Raw genomic sequence first — 17,502 nt, 5'->3', positions numbered from 1 at the left:
AGACAGTGCAAAAGGAAACAAGAAAGTAAATACTTTAATTAACTGAGACAAAATCTAACTTAGGGTGGGCACTGATGACCATTCTTCCCGGGCACACAGGGAGACAGATTGTGGCTCTTTCAAAAATAACCTATTTTCACAGAAGGAACCTTGTTTATTAGCTGAAATTTCTTTTATTCACCGGCTATGTAATTACAGATGTTATCTTTAGACAAACAAACAAAACTTGTATTTGTAGCTCTGTTATCTTAGACAAAAGTGTATGGAACTAAATTGAATATTAAATAAGGAATTTGTAGTGAAGGCTAACACTGCATCCTTAATTCATGCAGCAAATCTCTACCTTCCTGGTCCTTGTTGCACATACAGTGTTGTCTGCTTTTCTAAGTTTGTCTTAAAGAAAACTTCATCACTGACACACAATAGCATGCATTCAGATCACAGCTTCTAATTTAAGTTGAGGTTTTTGCAGTCTCACAATTGGCTCCTCATGGCTCCTCAGGGATACAAAATGTGATTGTTATATTGATTTTAGTGGACTTAATTTGAATTTATTGTTCACCAATCAGATAAACCTCTTAGGAAATTTCATTCAGAGACAATCCTTTTGGCTATACTGGCCCTATACTTACAGGCTTTCCTTTTTTTATTGCATCAGTAAGTATCTGTCCTGGTTAGTGCTTGCCCATTCTTCCGATTAGCCTGTAGTGTTGACTGTATTGTTTAGCCTATGACTTTCCAACACAGGATAACTGCTAGTGCAAGTAGTCACTGTGCAAGGTTTTTTTAATGAAAATTGTCCGATTTTTTTTTTTTTTTTTTTTCCTGTTTCACTGGAGTTTAATAGAGGTTTCATGATAGAATTTGGCATGAGTTACAAGTGTATGATCCAGCTGAGTTAAGATCTATTTGGATGCTGGAGGTGATGGGTGGCATGATGGGGTAGGAACAGTTTTGTTAATTTTGACTTGCAAGCATAATCTCTGATTGATTTTAAACTAATCATTAGAAAACAAAAGGATTGACACTTGTGATTCTCCTCCACATTCTCTCCGAGTTAGTGAGTGACCATCTAAACAGTTTTTGGCATTGAGGACAACTGAGGGGGACAGAACCACCGCCCACTGTTCATTCCTGCTCCCACTCTGCAGGGGAGAGTTTCCAAGACAGAGCTGCTATCAATGAGCTTCTGCAGTGTTGGTTGGTGATGTGTTTTAGGAGCTGCTTTCTTCCTGCCCCACTTTACAGCATTTTTTGGGGGTAAACTTCTGTTCGCAATTTCTGCCCTGTCAGCTGTGGATAGAGCAAATGGCAAACCAGCTGCTTGTGTTGCATGCCTGTAGTTCACAGGGGAACATTTTCTTCCTGGAGGAAAGTGGAGAGCCTGAACAAGCATATTTGGCTGGTATGGAGGGAGCATGGGACCTCCTTGACCCAGGCGGAGGCTACTGAACAGCGCTAAATAGACAAACTGTTTGCTGCAATAATAGTTGGGAACAGTTATGATTGATAGCACTATTTAAAGGATGTTCTTTATTGATTTTTGACAGAAGGTGGGTGGGTGGCTATGGTCTCTCACAGTATTCCCCTCTTGTCATAAGCACTTGCAGCAAATGGATCCTCCAGTGTTCGTTAGCTGATCAGAGAACAAATGGTGCCCTGTGCTATCCATCATAGAAGAGTCTCTCTTGGCTGCCAGCCTACCATACTGTGCTCTTGACAAGAGAGCAAGCATCCAGGGGGTGAGATTCACAGGTTTTCTTTTCCTGTCGTGTTTCAAAGAAGGAGGAGTAAAGATTTTGCCCAGCTGCTATTGCTGTTACAGGTCACGCTTGCTGATAATGGTGGGGGCGTATATATCATATACCATCACTGAAGCTGAACGTGCTCCAGGAGAGAGCGGGCAATGTGACTAATGTGTTTTGTTTCTTTGCTCTCTCCTTCAGTCTGTGAAGGTAGGAGCTTGTTCAATAGATTAGCTTGCCTCGGTGTGGTTTTGTGTTTTGTAAAATCTGTATGTCAGAAAGGGCAAGATAAATGAAATGTTCTCCGTGCTTAAAAGAAAGAGTTAGTGAGGTCTGTGATGGCATTTCATTGTTGCATGGTTTTTCATCAGTCCTTGAGAAAACACTATGATGGAGATATACCTGTAGAGTTGTTCTGTTTCCAGCAAGGCATGTGTCTTGTTGGTTTCTGTTCAAACTGGGACATGAAACCGAGATCGCACTGGTGGCACCAAAGTTAGATTCCTGCTTGATGTGGATGTGTTTATTCATACTGACAAAAATCTCAAAAAATAATTGACATCTCAAAACTGGTTAAAAAATGGTAAACTAAGAAACTGCATGTCCAGCTCTAGAGTACAGGAGAAACTGTACTGAGTTAGCTATCATGGTATTTTTTTCTTCAGGCTACTCCCAGGTAATAAAAGATACACTGTTCATCAATTACAAAATTATCACCCAGATCCAGCCTCAGTATGATCCTTTTCAGTATGTGTGTGGCCGTGGAGCTGGTCTAAGACTGCTTTTAATCATTAAACAAACAACAGTGTAGCAGACCTTCATCCACACATAAAATACCATGAGCCTTGTTTCTCTGATGGTTACTTTTAAGACCTGGAGGTGAACAACAATGCCAAGAGAAAGTAAATTGAGGAAAGACGGAGGTGATGCTTATGAAAAGAGGAATGCATACTGAAGACCACATTACTTAGATAATGCCATCAGATCACTGTATCAGTCTTCCAAGTTTGGAGTGTATCTGGAAGTCTTGTAGCTCCTGAAATACCTAACTGTGCTGCAGAAGGGGAAAGCAAAGCAATGCCCGTAATTCTTTTACCATCATCTGTTTGTCAGGAGATGGTGTTTCATTTCTTGAAACTGGGTATGACCATATTTTGCTGAGTGTCCATAGACTTTAAATTTTATGTCTCCTTGGTATCATATTTTTCCCAGAAAATGCTACCCTTTATCTCACTGTCTGGAGAATACAAAGACTGAAGGCTGCATAGCCAGATTTCTTCTTATCACCACAATGCCTTGATGCATAAGGATTTTTTTTTTTTTATTTTACTTCTCCAAAATGTCATGTACATTTTGTTTGAATGAAGATTAAATTAGTTTTGTTTGATTTTGAACATCTTCAAATATTTTTTAAAAGAAGACTTTAAAGTGGGAAATATTTTATTCTGGGAAGACAAGAATATTTAGAAAACCTCACAAATAACTTCTGAATTCTTTATTTTTTTAAAAAAGAGAACTTTGTGAAGTTTCTGTGAATTTGCAAAATACTTCTTCAGGGTGTCTGCATTTGTGTAGAATAGAGTTTGGTTAAAAACCAAAACAAAACAGTTTTTGCTTTGTACAGCATACTGGTTTCAGTACTGGTTTCATGCTAGTTACTTAAATCGGCTGTGGCTGAACAGGAATTTATTATAACCTGTATATTTGAATCTGTAAAGCTAGAAGATTGCATCAGATGAAATAGCATTATCATTTGGCAGAGAAAACGTTGGTGTGCACTAACAGCATGAAATTACTTATCATTCACCACTAACACAAAACATCTATATGCAAATGAATGTAAGAAATAGACCTACTTTACCCATGAATGATTCGATTCCTCTTAAGAATTATGCCTTTTTTCTTAATTTCATCTTCTTGCCATTTCTCACACAGAAATCCTTTCCTTTGCCCTTATCACTACTCAGATCTTATAACTGCTTTTGTCAGTAATAGTGAATATTAGACTTAATCATTGTAGTGCTAAATGAGGAATACTTCATTTTGGAATGGAGATTTGTATGTACTGAAGTTGGGATTTATTGTTAATATTCTGCATGCTCATAGCAGAAAAATTACTTACCCTTTTACTATTGCCCTCTGCAAGTTAAAGTTCAGTTTATATGTCATCTGCCTTCCTGTCTTCAGCCTGAGCTAACTTAACTGCAGAGAAGGAAATCCTGAAGTCCATCACCAGATCAATAAAGCTAAGGAGTTAAAGGGTTTCTGATAGCTCATATAGATCACATTGGAAATGTTTGTTGCTGTTGTTAGTAGATCTTTTATACAGAACTGCAGTAAACTCTGTGGTATGCCAAAGGCAGTAAATATGTCTGTATGTAAAGCGTGAATGTCCTTCCACCTGCCTTAAGAATCAGTTACAGATCCTAGATACTTTTCTTAAGTGCTTTTTTCTTTGGACTGTTTGGAGTTTTGGGTGAGTGCAAAATATATGCCCTAGTTCATAGAAGCATAGCATGGTTTGGGTTGGAAGGGACCTTTAAAGATCAATCCCCTAGTTAAAAGCAGACTGGGTAAAAAGGGCTGTTAGAATGTAAAATGTTTTAAAGAGGTAGTGTATTAATAACAATCTACTTACTTCCTTTATTTTTTGAAGTGGCTGATTAGCTGTTTAAGAATTTGTGAAATGTGTGTAGCTGAATATGTAACTGGTGGTTTGAATTCTGGAGAAGTAGGAGCATTAGGCTGGCTAGGGACAAAATTACATGAGAAAGTAGAAAAACAAAAAAATGAGCACTTGGTCTTGCAGTATCTGCTGGTTGAATAAGAGTAAGAAGAATAGTTATATAATTGCTCTGTTAGTGCTACAAAGCATAACCAGGGCTTGGCTTTTTGATGTGTTGCTTGATTGTGCTGTGGAAAACAAAGGGCTTTTTTCAGGAAAGGTTCATGATTATGAACCTTTCCCAGGTTCTGCAGGGCTATGAGTGTCATGCACCTGAGTTTTTTTCTGACTGCAAACATGTAAGACAAATATTTATACTATTTGAAACCATCTGCTGTTTAATCAGTGTATGTTTAATAATTGCAGTAAATTATAAGTGTCATTTGAGGTGTCTGTCTTTTTCTCCTTATCTACTTATTCTGTGTTTATGAAACAGATGTGTAAGGATCATGTGTTGCGCACTTGTAAATTACCCCATATGTCAGTGCTATTTGGAGAAGAGATAACCTTAGTGTTGGCATTTTGTGATGCTGGAAGAAGGGCCGTTAGAAATACGTGTTGTAGGCAGATCTGATGAGGTATAAAGTCACATAAGGCACCTTCCACATGACAAGCTCTGTTCTCAGTTGCTTGCAACTTTGGGCTGGTAAGCTATCTGCCTTATACTTTGTGGGATGTGTTCAGCCAAGTGTTTTGGAGAATGAGGTTCAGATGCATTCTGTTCCTTTTTAAAAACAAACTTTTGAGACAAAGGTTGGAATTTTTCTTGGCGAATTTTTGGCCGCCCCAAATTTTGAGGCATGGTTTTGAAATGGCTGCCATGTGCCGTGGTATCCACGTGATGCTGTTTTGATTAGTCGTTTAAAAACTTCCCCAGGCTTCCTGAGAACTGAAGACTCTATGAACTTTACCGTTTCCATGTTGCTTATTTAAAAGCAATAAATATTACCCACAGAGATGATGCTCAAAAATTACATATGGAAGATGAAAGCACTGCAAAATAGTGAGGAGCAGAATTAAGCTTGCCTGAGGTTATCTTAAGTCCATTTCTTAGCAGTCATACGCTATTCTTACCTAAAATTCCTGCGTTCAGTCTTTGAATAAGTGGAAAAAGACTTTTTAAAAAGTGCGTTAGAGAGAAAACTTATGATTTCATCCTTGTGATTGTTATCCATATTACTGAGAGATATCAGGCATAACTGAGAAGTTACATTTCTTTACACAGAATTTATTATACACTGCACATTATTTATTACACAGTACAGCTATCTAGACTACAATATTTGTCTTTTCAAAAGATTGCCATTTTTTTTCTCCTTTTAAAAATAACGTTTGTGTGTGTGATGACAAATATTTGCCAAAGAAAAATAAACCTTTACCTTCTGTAATTTATACAGTCATGGTTACCTTCTCCAGAAGGGCAGCAGAAATTAATTGATGGAAGCACTGCTATCTGCTCCGCCTGCCTGGAGAAACTGTTTATATTTTCCTTTTGCCCCCAAACACCAGTGTTACAGTAGTGTCTTCAGTTCCCATCTTGTGTCTCTTCAGTAAGGGTTAGCACTAGTTGCTGCCTGCCTTTTGCTCCATGTCTTCCAGCAGCTTTCTGGGCTGAAAGAGAAGAAACAGTTATTTAGAAAGATAGGCAGAGGGGCCATATGTTCATTTCTCTATCTTGAATTGTTTGTAGGAGCCAAATGATGTCCTTGAACTTAACGTGGCCTTTGTGCTTGGAGATGTGTGGGCATTCGCGACTGCATAAAAGTTGTGGATCAAGACATCTGTTCTAAGGGACTTCTGGATTTGTTAATGGGACTGTGGCTATGTCTGTATTGCATATTGCGGTGTGTTTAGATCCGGACTTATTTTGGTACCTGAGCTTGGTTTTTTTAGTTAGCTGAGGTATTTTGCCCTTGCAGTGCGCAACATAAAAATACCCTAAACTAAAGGTCTCAGTAGCTTCTAGACATTCTGTCTGAGCCAGGAGAGATAGTTAGCATTGTATAAGTTACGAACAGTTTAACCTGTGCTAGCAGTGTGAGGTGCACTTCCCTGCCAGCAAGGGTTAAGTGAATTTAACAAAGGAAAGAGATGAAATGAGCTCTGATTATTTTTTTTTTTTTTAACTGGAGAGGGGGAATGAACAACTAATGAACATTGATCAAGCTAATCCAAAAAAAGTTCACTTTACTTTCAAAGTTTGGATGCTGAACTCTCTTCCTACGCTGTGGTACTGGATGGGCAGGCAGAGGGACTAGACTGGCTCTGCTCACAAAAAAAAAAAAAGTGGAACTCATCAGTGGTGATTAGAGCTGCTGCTTGTCAGTATGTGAAGAAAAGAGCTACAATTCATCATTCACACTGTCATGTGAAGCCACAGAAAAGTAATTAGCAGGTAGGATGTCTATTAATAGCTCCCACCACCTTTAGTTTGAACACCTGCTGACAAGCTATTACTCTGTGTAGCTTAGCTTCATCAAGTTCTTGTTTTGCGATTGCCAGAAGAGACTCCATTAGAGCCGTTTCTGTTGAGGCAGGGTGTCTCTGAAGAGTCTCTTGCTCTGTGGCCTCTCGTTGAGAAAGTGGATGCGTAGACTTGCTTAGCTGCTTATATTTTCTACAAGCATGCAGAGGAACATAGAACATAGAATTGTTTTGGTTGGAAAGGACCTTTAAGATCATCTAGTCCAACCGTTAACCTAGCACTGCTAAGTCCACCACTAAACTATGTCCCTAAGCACCACATCTACTCATCTTTTAAGTACCTCCAGGGATGGTGACTCCACTTCCCTGGGCAGCCTGTTCCAATGCTTCATAACCCTTTTTGTGAAGAAATTTTTCCTGATATCCAATCTAAGCCTCCCCTGGCACAACTTGAGGCCATTTCCTCTCGTCCTATCACTTGTTACCTGGGAGAAGAGGCCTACATCCACCTCACTACAACTTCCTTTCAGGTGCTTGTAGACAGCAATGACATCTCCCCTCAGCCTCCTTTTCTCCAGGCTAAACAACCCCAGTTCCCTCAACCACTCCTCATCAGACTTGTTCTCCAGACCCTTCACCAGCTTCACTGCCCTTCTGTGGACTCCAGCACCTCAATGTCTTTCTTGTAGTGAGGGACCCAAAACTGAACACAGTATTCGAGGTGCAACCTCACCAGTGCTGAGTACAGGGGGATGACCACTTCCCTAGTCCTGCTGGCCGTGCGAGGGCTTGCTGAGAGAGCAGGTCGGGAGCTTGCATGCTGGGGTCATGCTGCCCTTGCAGGCAGCCAGAGCCTTCGGCTGAAAACTGTGGGAGGAAACCAGAGCAGGTGATGGGCAGGAAAGTAATGAAACCATCTAGGCAAGTGTCTGTGCACATGAATGTGCGTACATCAGAGGGACTGAGGAAGCTTGCAGAGCCAGAAATGCATACAAGCAGACCCTCCAGGACATGCAGAAGAGATTATAGCGCCTTTGATTTACCCTAAAGGAGATTTTCCTGTTATGCCATGGGGAAAAGACACATGTTGTTACTGTTTTATGGCTTCAAGAAAAAAATTTGTTGATCTGCCACTGTAAAGATCCAGAAAGCCTGAGTTGGTATAGCATGATACTGAGTTTTGACAAATGAAGAGAGGCAAGATGAGAAATGCGTGAAAACACCATGCTAAGAAGCAGTCACAACTCGAAAGGACAAGGGAAGAAGTTCCATCTTTTCTGACGGTGGGAGGTGGGAAGCTCACTACGGACAAGCACAGGCAGAGAGGTCATCTGCAATCAGCTTGCCCATGGATGACAACCATAAACAACTGGAAAATATGCATTTCTTTAGTCTGCACAAACATATTGTCTATTTTCTTTTCTATATTTGCATATTCATCCCATGTCTTTTCATTCACAATTTCAACACATAGGAAAGAATTGCTCCTGCAAATATTAGGCCCCACTGTCAAAATCCTTGTTTTTTACATAAGAAGCTAGACAGTGAATAATAATCACCATCTCCAAAGCCAGTTTAAGTAGCAGAAAGCTTATGAAAGGGGGTTAAATTTACATTTTTGTTCGAAACACAATCTTGTCTAATAAAAGCAAGTTTCTAGAGTACCCGTTTTACAGAAATAGGTTTTTGTTTGTTACCTTGTGAGATCATTTCCCCCAACAGCCACCACTGAGATGAGAAGGGGCTGACCCACAGCATCCCTCATCTGGGCTGTTCCTGCAGGTCTCCGGGGATGGTGAGTGCAGCGCTGCTAGGAAGGGTGCAAAACAACAACCGAGACTCCCATCTATTGCAATGCTTGTGTGATACTTTACCAGAATACTTAATGTTTTGGTTCTTTATGAAGATTAGCCAAGACAAACCATCAGACGGTGCATGGATTTTTGCAACTTCTACCTATGCAGCTGAATTCTATGAATTAAACTCTATTTTAGCAAGTTTCTTAACAAAAGAGATTTCTTTGTGGTTCTTTCAGTGACTGTAAATTTATTTTGGCTAATGAAAGCATAACTTGTGTTAGCGCTGGCTAAATGCAGAGTAAGAGAAAACAAAGAATTGTCTCCGTTGCCTGCAATTATCTTCGTACCTTGCTTGAAAATAAATGCAGTGCATTTCTAAGAAAACCATATTGTTAATAGTATATTATCACATATAAAGTATGATTAAACTTGGCACTTATTATTTGAGCAAGCTTTTTTCCAAAATTAGAACGTGCAACTCTCTGTTCATTTTTAATGTGGGCCAGAAATACTAGTGATAAACAAAGTGGGGATTTTGTTAGCTTGGTTGCTGTTTTAGGATCCTTCTACTAGAAGGCTTCAATAAACACAGCTGCCCAAAAATATATTCTGCCTGAAATTTATTTCTGTATTTTCCATCCCTCGCTTTATCTGTCTCATGTTACAGGTGGAGGCTTTACTAAAATCAGTGCCATTCCTCATGTAAGACTGAATTTTATATGTGGCTTAGGCAGTACATTTGTCCTTCAGTTTTTTACGTTAAAGAAAACACACACATTTGATGAATAAGTGTGAAAATAGACCTTGTATCTGTTAACATTTTCTCTTCCTTTCCTGTGAAAATAGACTTTGTATCTGTTAACATTGTGCCTTCCTTTCCACATAGCTGATGGTGAAAAAAGACATCTGAAAAAGAGTGAGTCTGTAGGTGGCCGTCACTTGAAATGTTAGCAAGAGGCCACTAAGCTTTTATAGGAGCTGATTTTCTAAAGAAGCATCTACTTAAATGCACCTTATTTTCTTGTCATAGAATAAATTTTTGAGTATCGTTTTGCTCAGTCCGCAGTGTTCGATATTGGAGCGTTTCTTTTTGCTGGTGCTCTACTTTCTGGTGGGACCAGAGGCCTGCGCATTGCCTGTCAGGGTTCCCGCTGTGGTGGGCACGGCACAGCAGCACAGGCGGGCACCCAACACCTGCCTCTCTAAGCGGATGAGGTACAGTCAAGGTGACGAAGTGGGGGATGGAGAAAGAGAGGGAAGTGAAATAATTTGGGGTTGTCGAGGAGGAGCATTGGGATCCAGCCTGGGCCTCAGCATGGTCTCCCCCAGCCATGGGCCCTGCACACGGCCTTACAGCCTGGCTGGGGAGGCAAGCCGGTGCCAGGGCCCGGCTGGTTCCTTCCCCCACCTTAGTTTACCTCGTGTGGTTTGAAGGTGAGCGCAGTATTTGGATAATTGCACTCGGCTTCTTAGTAACAGCCCCCTGAATGAAGAAGTTCAACATTTCAGTGTGTAAGAAAGAAGGAAACCGTGTCAGGAGCCCTGTGGCCAGCCTGCTGTTTGTGGTCGTTCTCCCCGCCCCATGTTTGAGGGAGGCAAGCGCCATGTTGGGTGGGTGTCGTGGTGGGTTTTTGGTTTGGCTGATCTGTATGGCGTTTTGTGTGATGTATCTTTCATCCAGAATATCTTTCATTTGTTTCTTCCCCCGTTAGTTTTGCCAAAATGAGCTAGATGCTCAAGAAGCAGGATGAAATAAGAACAAACCTGGTATTTTTTCCAACTTACTCCTACCCAGTCCTCAATCTCCATCGTGCTCTCTCAGCCACAGCAACCACAGAAAACTACAGCAAAAACAAATTAATTTTTATCTGATGTTTATCTCTCTAATTTGGACTGATTTAATAAGTTATTAGTTGTGAGCTGTTTAGCTGCATAATAAAGTACGTTTTACTTTTCCATCCCAATTTATTGTTTTCATCTTGTAATTTTTAATTTATAACCTAACTCTATCTGTTGTATAATTGCTATCGAATATTTACATGGTGGAAAAGTCACTGTCCAAACATACAATTTGTCTAATCGGGAATTGAATGTGGTGGCAGAGGATGGCACCTGTGCAGAAACTGTGCGGTTGAGAAACATGCCCACAAAGCCTTCCTTGCCCAAAATATGGATGTTCACAGAAGTTACAGTAGTGGTTTTTAAAGCGCAGCCTTAGCATATGGTCACTTCACCCTTAAGCTGAGTCCTAAAGCGCATCCTCTGCTGCGGAAAGATGGCTGTTGTTTTAGTGGACCCCTCACGAAGTGCGTTCGGTTCACAAGCGTGAAGAGGAGCTGGCTGGGAGACGACAGACAAGCCATGTGCTGAAGTCTCTCCTTTCCGTGATGATCTCCCATTTGCTTGGGAGTGGACATTGTGGGAAGGCTGGGTGCTCACCATGGCTAGCTTCAGTGTAATGTTCCTGCAGTCTATGTGCAATTAAAGAGGAGATTAAGTTCATTTAGTAGATGGTTTGGATTAGGAGCATGACAACCGCTGTAAATAATCACCACCCCCTGCCCCTTCCATTTACTATAGAAAAAAGACTAAGGTAAATAAGCTTCAGGGGTCTTAAATTAGCATTCTTCTCCCATCTCTTCTCCTTGTGGACAGATTAGCATGGAGACCAAACTAGGGGTCTGGGAGGAGAGCTGGTGAGGACAGGGGCTGTCATTAGGAAGTCGATTTTTCCGTGTGCAGCTGAGGGGCTTTCTGCATCCTACTTCATCATTATTTGTGGTGGGAAATGGTCCATCTTCGATAGTAAGTAGCCCTTTCCATCACCAACTGAACAAGTTGTGAGCATTCCATGTCATAACCATGAATAATAAACTCAAGTCTATGCAATTGCTTATTCCTTTACAAAGGCAAAAGACCTCTTTTGAAATTCTTTGCATTTGTGAGGAAAACAGATCTATTATAGAAATAACAAATTACTGATGGTACTATATTGTATTTTAATTGAACATTAAATCGAGGCATTCTCTAGTGCTGTTTCAGCAACATTTGTATATTTGAAGGATTTTCAAGTACTGTTTGTTAATATTTCTGCATAGTTATTTCTGTCTCTGCTGCACAGCTAAGAGACATAATTTAAGTTTAAGGGATTGACTCTTAAATGGAAGCAAAGTTTACAGCTTGACTTTAGAAGGGCAACATAGACATTGAGCAGAGTAGTGTTCTCTGGTCTGTGATTCTGGTGGTCCTTTACTGCTAACAAGAATAAAAATAAGGTAATGAACATGCTTTCTTCACTGAAACGAACAAAAGCAATTTGATGTCACACTGTGTCCATACTGCATACTTCTGCTAGTTGCAAGCTCTCTTGCCTAACTTGATCTTAAGAATCGGTGTGAGTACGGACACGAGGGACTGATCCCTAACCATCAGATCTACTGAGAGAACAGTCTGATCTACTGAGAGTCATGCACTGCTTTGAAAATCAATCTTCCAGACTAAGTTTTTTCTTCATTTTGAGATGTTTTTCTCAGTGCACTTAAAAACAGCTAGAAGATCACTCATAATTTTGCTCTTCGTTTGTTCTATTTTTATGCCCTTTAGAAACAGAACATGCCATAGATTTGAAAACTAATGAGTGGGTGTATTTCTACCTTAATTATTAGGAATGGTTAAGTTTTGAAGCAGAAGAGCAGTCTTGCTGTTCTCAGTACTTCATGTTCAGCTGCAAAGCTAACTTTCTTTTTTTTATCTTTTTTTCAATGCAGAACTATGGTTTGGAAACAGAAAATCTAAAAACCCTTTCTCACAAACTGAACGCATCTGCCAAAAATCTGCAGAACTTCATCACTGGGAGGAGGAGGAGTGGTCACTATGATGGAAGGACCAGCCGCAAATTACCGAATGATTTTCTGACATCTGTAGTGGATCTGATTGGAGCTGCTAAAAGTCTGCTGGCTTGGTTGGACAGGTAAAATCTCCCAAATGTGTCACAGGTAACCACATCACGCACATCCAGAAACCCCAAGTTATTTACAAAATGTAAGGTAGACATTGAAATGGAAGCAGAATTCATTTAGAAATTCTCAGAGTATGTTTGTAGCAATTTTCTTGTTAAATCAGCATGCAATTCAGATAGCATTTCAGTACAATACTTCTAAATGCACTGTAACGCTACACATATCTGGAAATATAATATAGCAACAGGATGACATCATTAGGTTATGTATGTATTTTATTATTAATATAGTACAACACTTTGACCTGCATAACTCAGATTCATTGCCTGATAGAATCAAATTCACAAAACTGTGATCATACTTTCATTATATAGGTGTCAATATATTCTTCCAGTGTGTGTGTGTAAACATGCATGTTGCATTAGAGGTTTTTTAAATGCCAGTGAAATACATCTGAAACTGTAGATGCAATTGGAACTGTCTTATACTTTTACCTCTACTACCTAGGAAGTATATGGGACCAGGATTTAAGTACTCTCCTTTACTATATCTGTAGTGACATTTTTCTAATGATAACAAGAGTAATATGCAGGTATTTAAGATGATCATTTAAACTCCTGAAGTGGTTAAAATTAGTTTATCTGTATGACTTTATAAAACACATCACAGTGCATTTTTATCAGCGAAAATAAAATGCTTATTTTGATTTAAAGGTATATCTTTTTTTGTATCCAGCAGCTGAAGTTTTATTCAGAGTATGGTCTTTGTGTAATTCTTAAAATCCGACAGAATTATTTGGATTTACTGCTGTGGGTTTTGTTGTGTTTCATTTTCCTGAGGAAAACTGGCTTCTGGTCCCATAAATGATTTCCACATGAAAGGTTTAGGTGAGGCATGAAGCTTTTCCATTTCTTCAGCTGAACTGCGTACTCTTTCATTTGTTCAACAGACTGCAGCTATCACTACTTCTTCTTTTCTTCCGTCTTTCTAGCCTTTCCTCAATTTCCAAAACCAGAGTACCTAAAGTTGGGCTCCTAAATTTCTACTTAGATGTTTAACATTGTATCTCTTCTCTGCGCATCTAATCTAATGGAAAGAGTTTAGTATCGAGGCTTAAAAAATTGTAAATATATATTTTAGCTCTGCCTCTAGCCTGTTGTCACTTGGAAGACCTGTAGGCTTCACTTTTTCTGCCTGCAAATCATTTTTGACAGAGAACAGCGTATCATTCTGGGCTTTAAAACGGAAAGAACAGTAGAATACCATGTTGTTTGGCATAGGCACATCAGTGTTCGCCACTTCTCTCAATTTAGAAATAACCTTGATCATTTTCTCATTGGAACTGTGGCTAATGGATAAAGACTTAGTTGCAAAGTTGAGATTTTTTTTTTTCCCTCTGCATAAAACAGTCTGGTTTTAATAAGTGAACTTTCACAGATGTATACATTTAATACACTGAAAAACAATGTGGTTTTGTCCTCTTAATATGAATTTAGTAGTTGAACTTCAGGAAGAAAGTAGTTGTTGATGCTAGGAAACATCTGCATCTGTGCAGATGTCACTGTAGTACTGTGCACTGTGCCCAGATTATGCACTTTTAGCATTAAAAGACAAATTGAGTCTGTAAAATTTGTTCGTAGCTCAGAAGTGTGTTGAGAATTACCTCTTAGTAGAATTACAAAGGCAGCTATACTGTATTTGTCAGAGACAATTCTGTTAGGATGTTTGAGTGTTGGTAGGGAAAGATCTCTAAAATAATTTCTAAAAATATGCATATCAATTCTACTCCCAATAAAATGCAAAATGACTTTTGCATTTATCTGAAATGATAGCTAATCAGACCCAGGAGTTCCAAGAACTTAAAAATGAGGGCAGCCATGGTGGTAGCTCGCTTTTAGTGATGCTGTCTTTAGTGTCCAATAAGGCTTCCTAGAAGTGATAGTTTCATGCAGATACTTTCATGCATGTGTAGCTTAAACACCTCGTTCTGGCAAATGTTTTCTGCAACATTTTAAGACTTTTCTGATTTATGAGCTGAGTGTGTGGGTATTTTGGTTGGATTTGTTCTTCCTTCTTTGTGAAGACCCCAAATTACGACGAAGGCAGGCCAATGACTGCATTTTTCTCAGGAAGTGGGAACATCTGGAGATCAATAGGATTCTGCTTATTATATTCCTTCTGAGAAGCTATTGGGGCCACTAGGGGGAGATAGAAAGATTTTTAAAATAAAGTATTTAAAGTCAGGAACATGGATTTAATTTTATTCTGCACAGCTGTTAATATTAAATCTGGGCCCCAAATCTTAGTTTTTTCATTGGTTTCTAACACTGGTTCCATCTCTGGGGTGCGAAAGAGGAGAGAGTAAACGATTAGAAGGAATAAAGTGGCTATTAGGGTTATCCACCCCATTGTAATATCCATAGTAGGCTGCCCCTATGCAATGTTTTTCAAGTCACATCTGGAAAAAGCAGCTAGCAGCAGCTCCCACTTGCGTAGAAATACAATGATGTGTTTTTTATGTGTAGGGAATGGTGATGACTCCATACAACTTGTGTTTCACTTGCTGCTCTAGCAAGCTCTCTTTTTATGATGTTTCTGTAGGACACTTGCAATCTATAAGGACCTTGTCAGGGCAGGCACAATTATCAAAAGGAATGTGAGAGTTGTGATTTGCTGAGTTACTTTCACTGTGGCTCTTGCAGTGCCACTGTGCAGGGCCGATCCAAGGACGCTCTTTGTTCCAGGTCTTTGCCTGGAGCAGTCCTGCTTCCAGATGTATGTCAGAGATTGAGTTTTACTGAAAATTAGGGTAGCTTTTATTGCTAGGCTTTAAACGTCTTCTGGTTTAGTTAGGAACTGGAAAACTTACTAGTGAATTCTAGCTATTTTTGAAAGAGGATGGCTGATGATTTTGAGGAGCATGAAATAGCTCTCCAATAACATCCTGTAAAGAAACCATCGTCACACTAATAGATTATGTCCTTAAACTTTTTAGGCTAATTTTAACTTCCTATTACTTTCTCAGCCCACAAAATCTATCTTATCTTCCAGAAGACTTAAAAAATATGTTTTAACTTAGTAATGTTTTATTTTATACTCTCTCTAATCTTCAAATTTTTGCAAGCCAATTTGCTGATGAGATTGGTGCTTCCTTGAAAAACTGTGAGAGTCTTTTTTGAAAGTATGGTGCATTTCCACTTGACAATTAACATAGCTCTTAGGCTGATGGAAAACCACACTTCAGGCTATAGCAACAAACTACTTATCTGATATGCAAAGCAGCTAGGCATCGAAATGTCTCCAGTGATACTTCTCAAGAATTAGAGAATAATATATACAGTCATCTAGATATTCTAGACTTACAGTTAGCTCACTGGTGTTCTTTTCAGTCTTTATTCCTGTAATGCATGAAAGTTGTATTCTTTGGAATAGTAATATATGTCATCTTTCTGAATCCTCGTTCTTTGATGTGTCTGGTTCCTGGAAATTCTCCTGCCTTTTATAGGGCTGACGCACTCCATCCTGGGAAAGAAACCTCAGTGCTTTCTGCACAGTGCGTTTCCTTTGCTGAGATTATGTATAGCAATTCTGATAAATGTGTTTCTCAATGTTTCTTTTGAATTACAGTGAAAACACAAACAACCTTGCCTTCAAAGTTTGTACAACTCATTTTATGCAAATTTATTGTTTGGCATCAAAGCTGGATGGAGATAAATACTGTTAAGCAGAACTCTGGTCAAGCAAGGAAAACTTTCTGCTTTATACTCCTGACCAGAAAGTATGCTACAGTCTGGAAGCCAAGTGACAAATATTAATAAGTACAGATGTCCATTTTTTTTTTTTTTAGTACAGTGTTCAAAAATATAAAATAGGACATCAAAGAGGGAAACTGGAATGCTGACAACCAAAAAAACATAGTTGAAAGGAAAATAAACTGAATAGTTAAAGAAAACCATTAGAACGAATGAAGAAAAAACACAATTGAAAAAAGTGTGCAGCTGATCAAAAAAAAAACTGAGGTAAAAAGTTTGATGTCCCTCAAGCTAAACAAAGTATAACAGAGAGAATTTTGTAAAATGTGTGATTAAAGTAGGATTACTGTTGTGAGTTCGCTGCTGTGGATCCACAACATGAATGCATTGCAATTTTGTGGCATAAATCTATCTCTAACCTCATAAAAGGATTTTTTTCTGTACAGTAGTGTGTCCACTAGTATCTGCACATACAATTGAAATTGAAATTAGACGTATTTATTTATGTTAATCCCAGGTAAGGTTTTGTTCTTGCAGTACACATTTACAGTCCACCTGAAAACCATTCTGTAGAAGTGTTGCTTTGTGTGTGGATGTGTTGGTGTTCATTGCCTCTCTGAGATTTCTGAATTAAATATACATCATCCATCTCTGGCTTTCTTCTCTAAAAGCACTATGAACTCATGGAGGATTTTGAGAATCAAACTACTTTTTTCACCTTTAACAAAATTATGTTAGGATTTACCATGTTACTTGGGTCTTCAGTGACGCCAGTGAAAACTCCCTAGTTTTGTCCAGAGGCAAATATCAACTGAGAAGCAATCATATCATAGGGGTCTCAGAAAATTCTTCTGAGCTCCAAGTTTAGAGCATTGAGCAATGCTTATAACTTTCTCTCTGGTTAAGACACAGCCAGCTCTTATACTGTGCTCACATCTCATTCCTTTTCTACTAATTGCTACTGCCTGTTGGCTGTACTACTGAAATTGTGGTGAGTCCTGAGTGAAGGGTGCTCAGATTCATCCAATGCTTTTCCTCTCAAAACTTACAAAACCATCTGACAGACAGAAGGTTGTATTTTCATCAGAAGTTGGCACC

General features: G+C 39.1%; 1 protein-coding gene across 2 annotated transcripts in view; it reads left to right on the top strand.

Moving 5' to 3' along the window:
- Positions 1-17,502, top strand: part of CNKSR2 (connector enhancer of kinase suppressor of Ras 2) — a 232,024-nt gene that overhangs the window by 42,486 nt on the left and 172,036 nt on the right. For both annotated transcript variants that reach the window (XM_068420507.1, XM_068420498.1), the window contains exon 3: positions 12,461-12,663. In XM_068420507.1, the coding sequence (XP_068276608.1) occupies positions 12,461-12,663 (203 nt within the window). The remainder of the gene's footprint in view (positions 1-12,460; positions 12,664-17,502) is intronic.

Source organism: Nyctibius grandis, chromosome 2 (genome assembly GCF_013368605.1).
Source record: "Nyctibius grandis isolate bNycGra1 chromosome 2, bNycGra1.pri, whole genome shotgun sequence".
NCBI classification, from domain to species: domain Eukaryota; kingdom Metazoa; phylum Chordata; class Aves; order Nyctibiiformes; family Nyctibiidae; genus Nyctibius; species Nyctibius grandis.
This window is presented reverse-complemented; position numbering and strand designations above follow the sequence as displayed.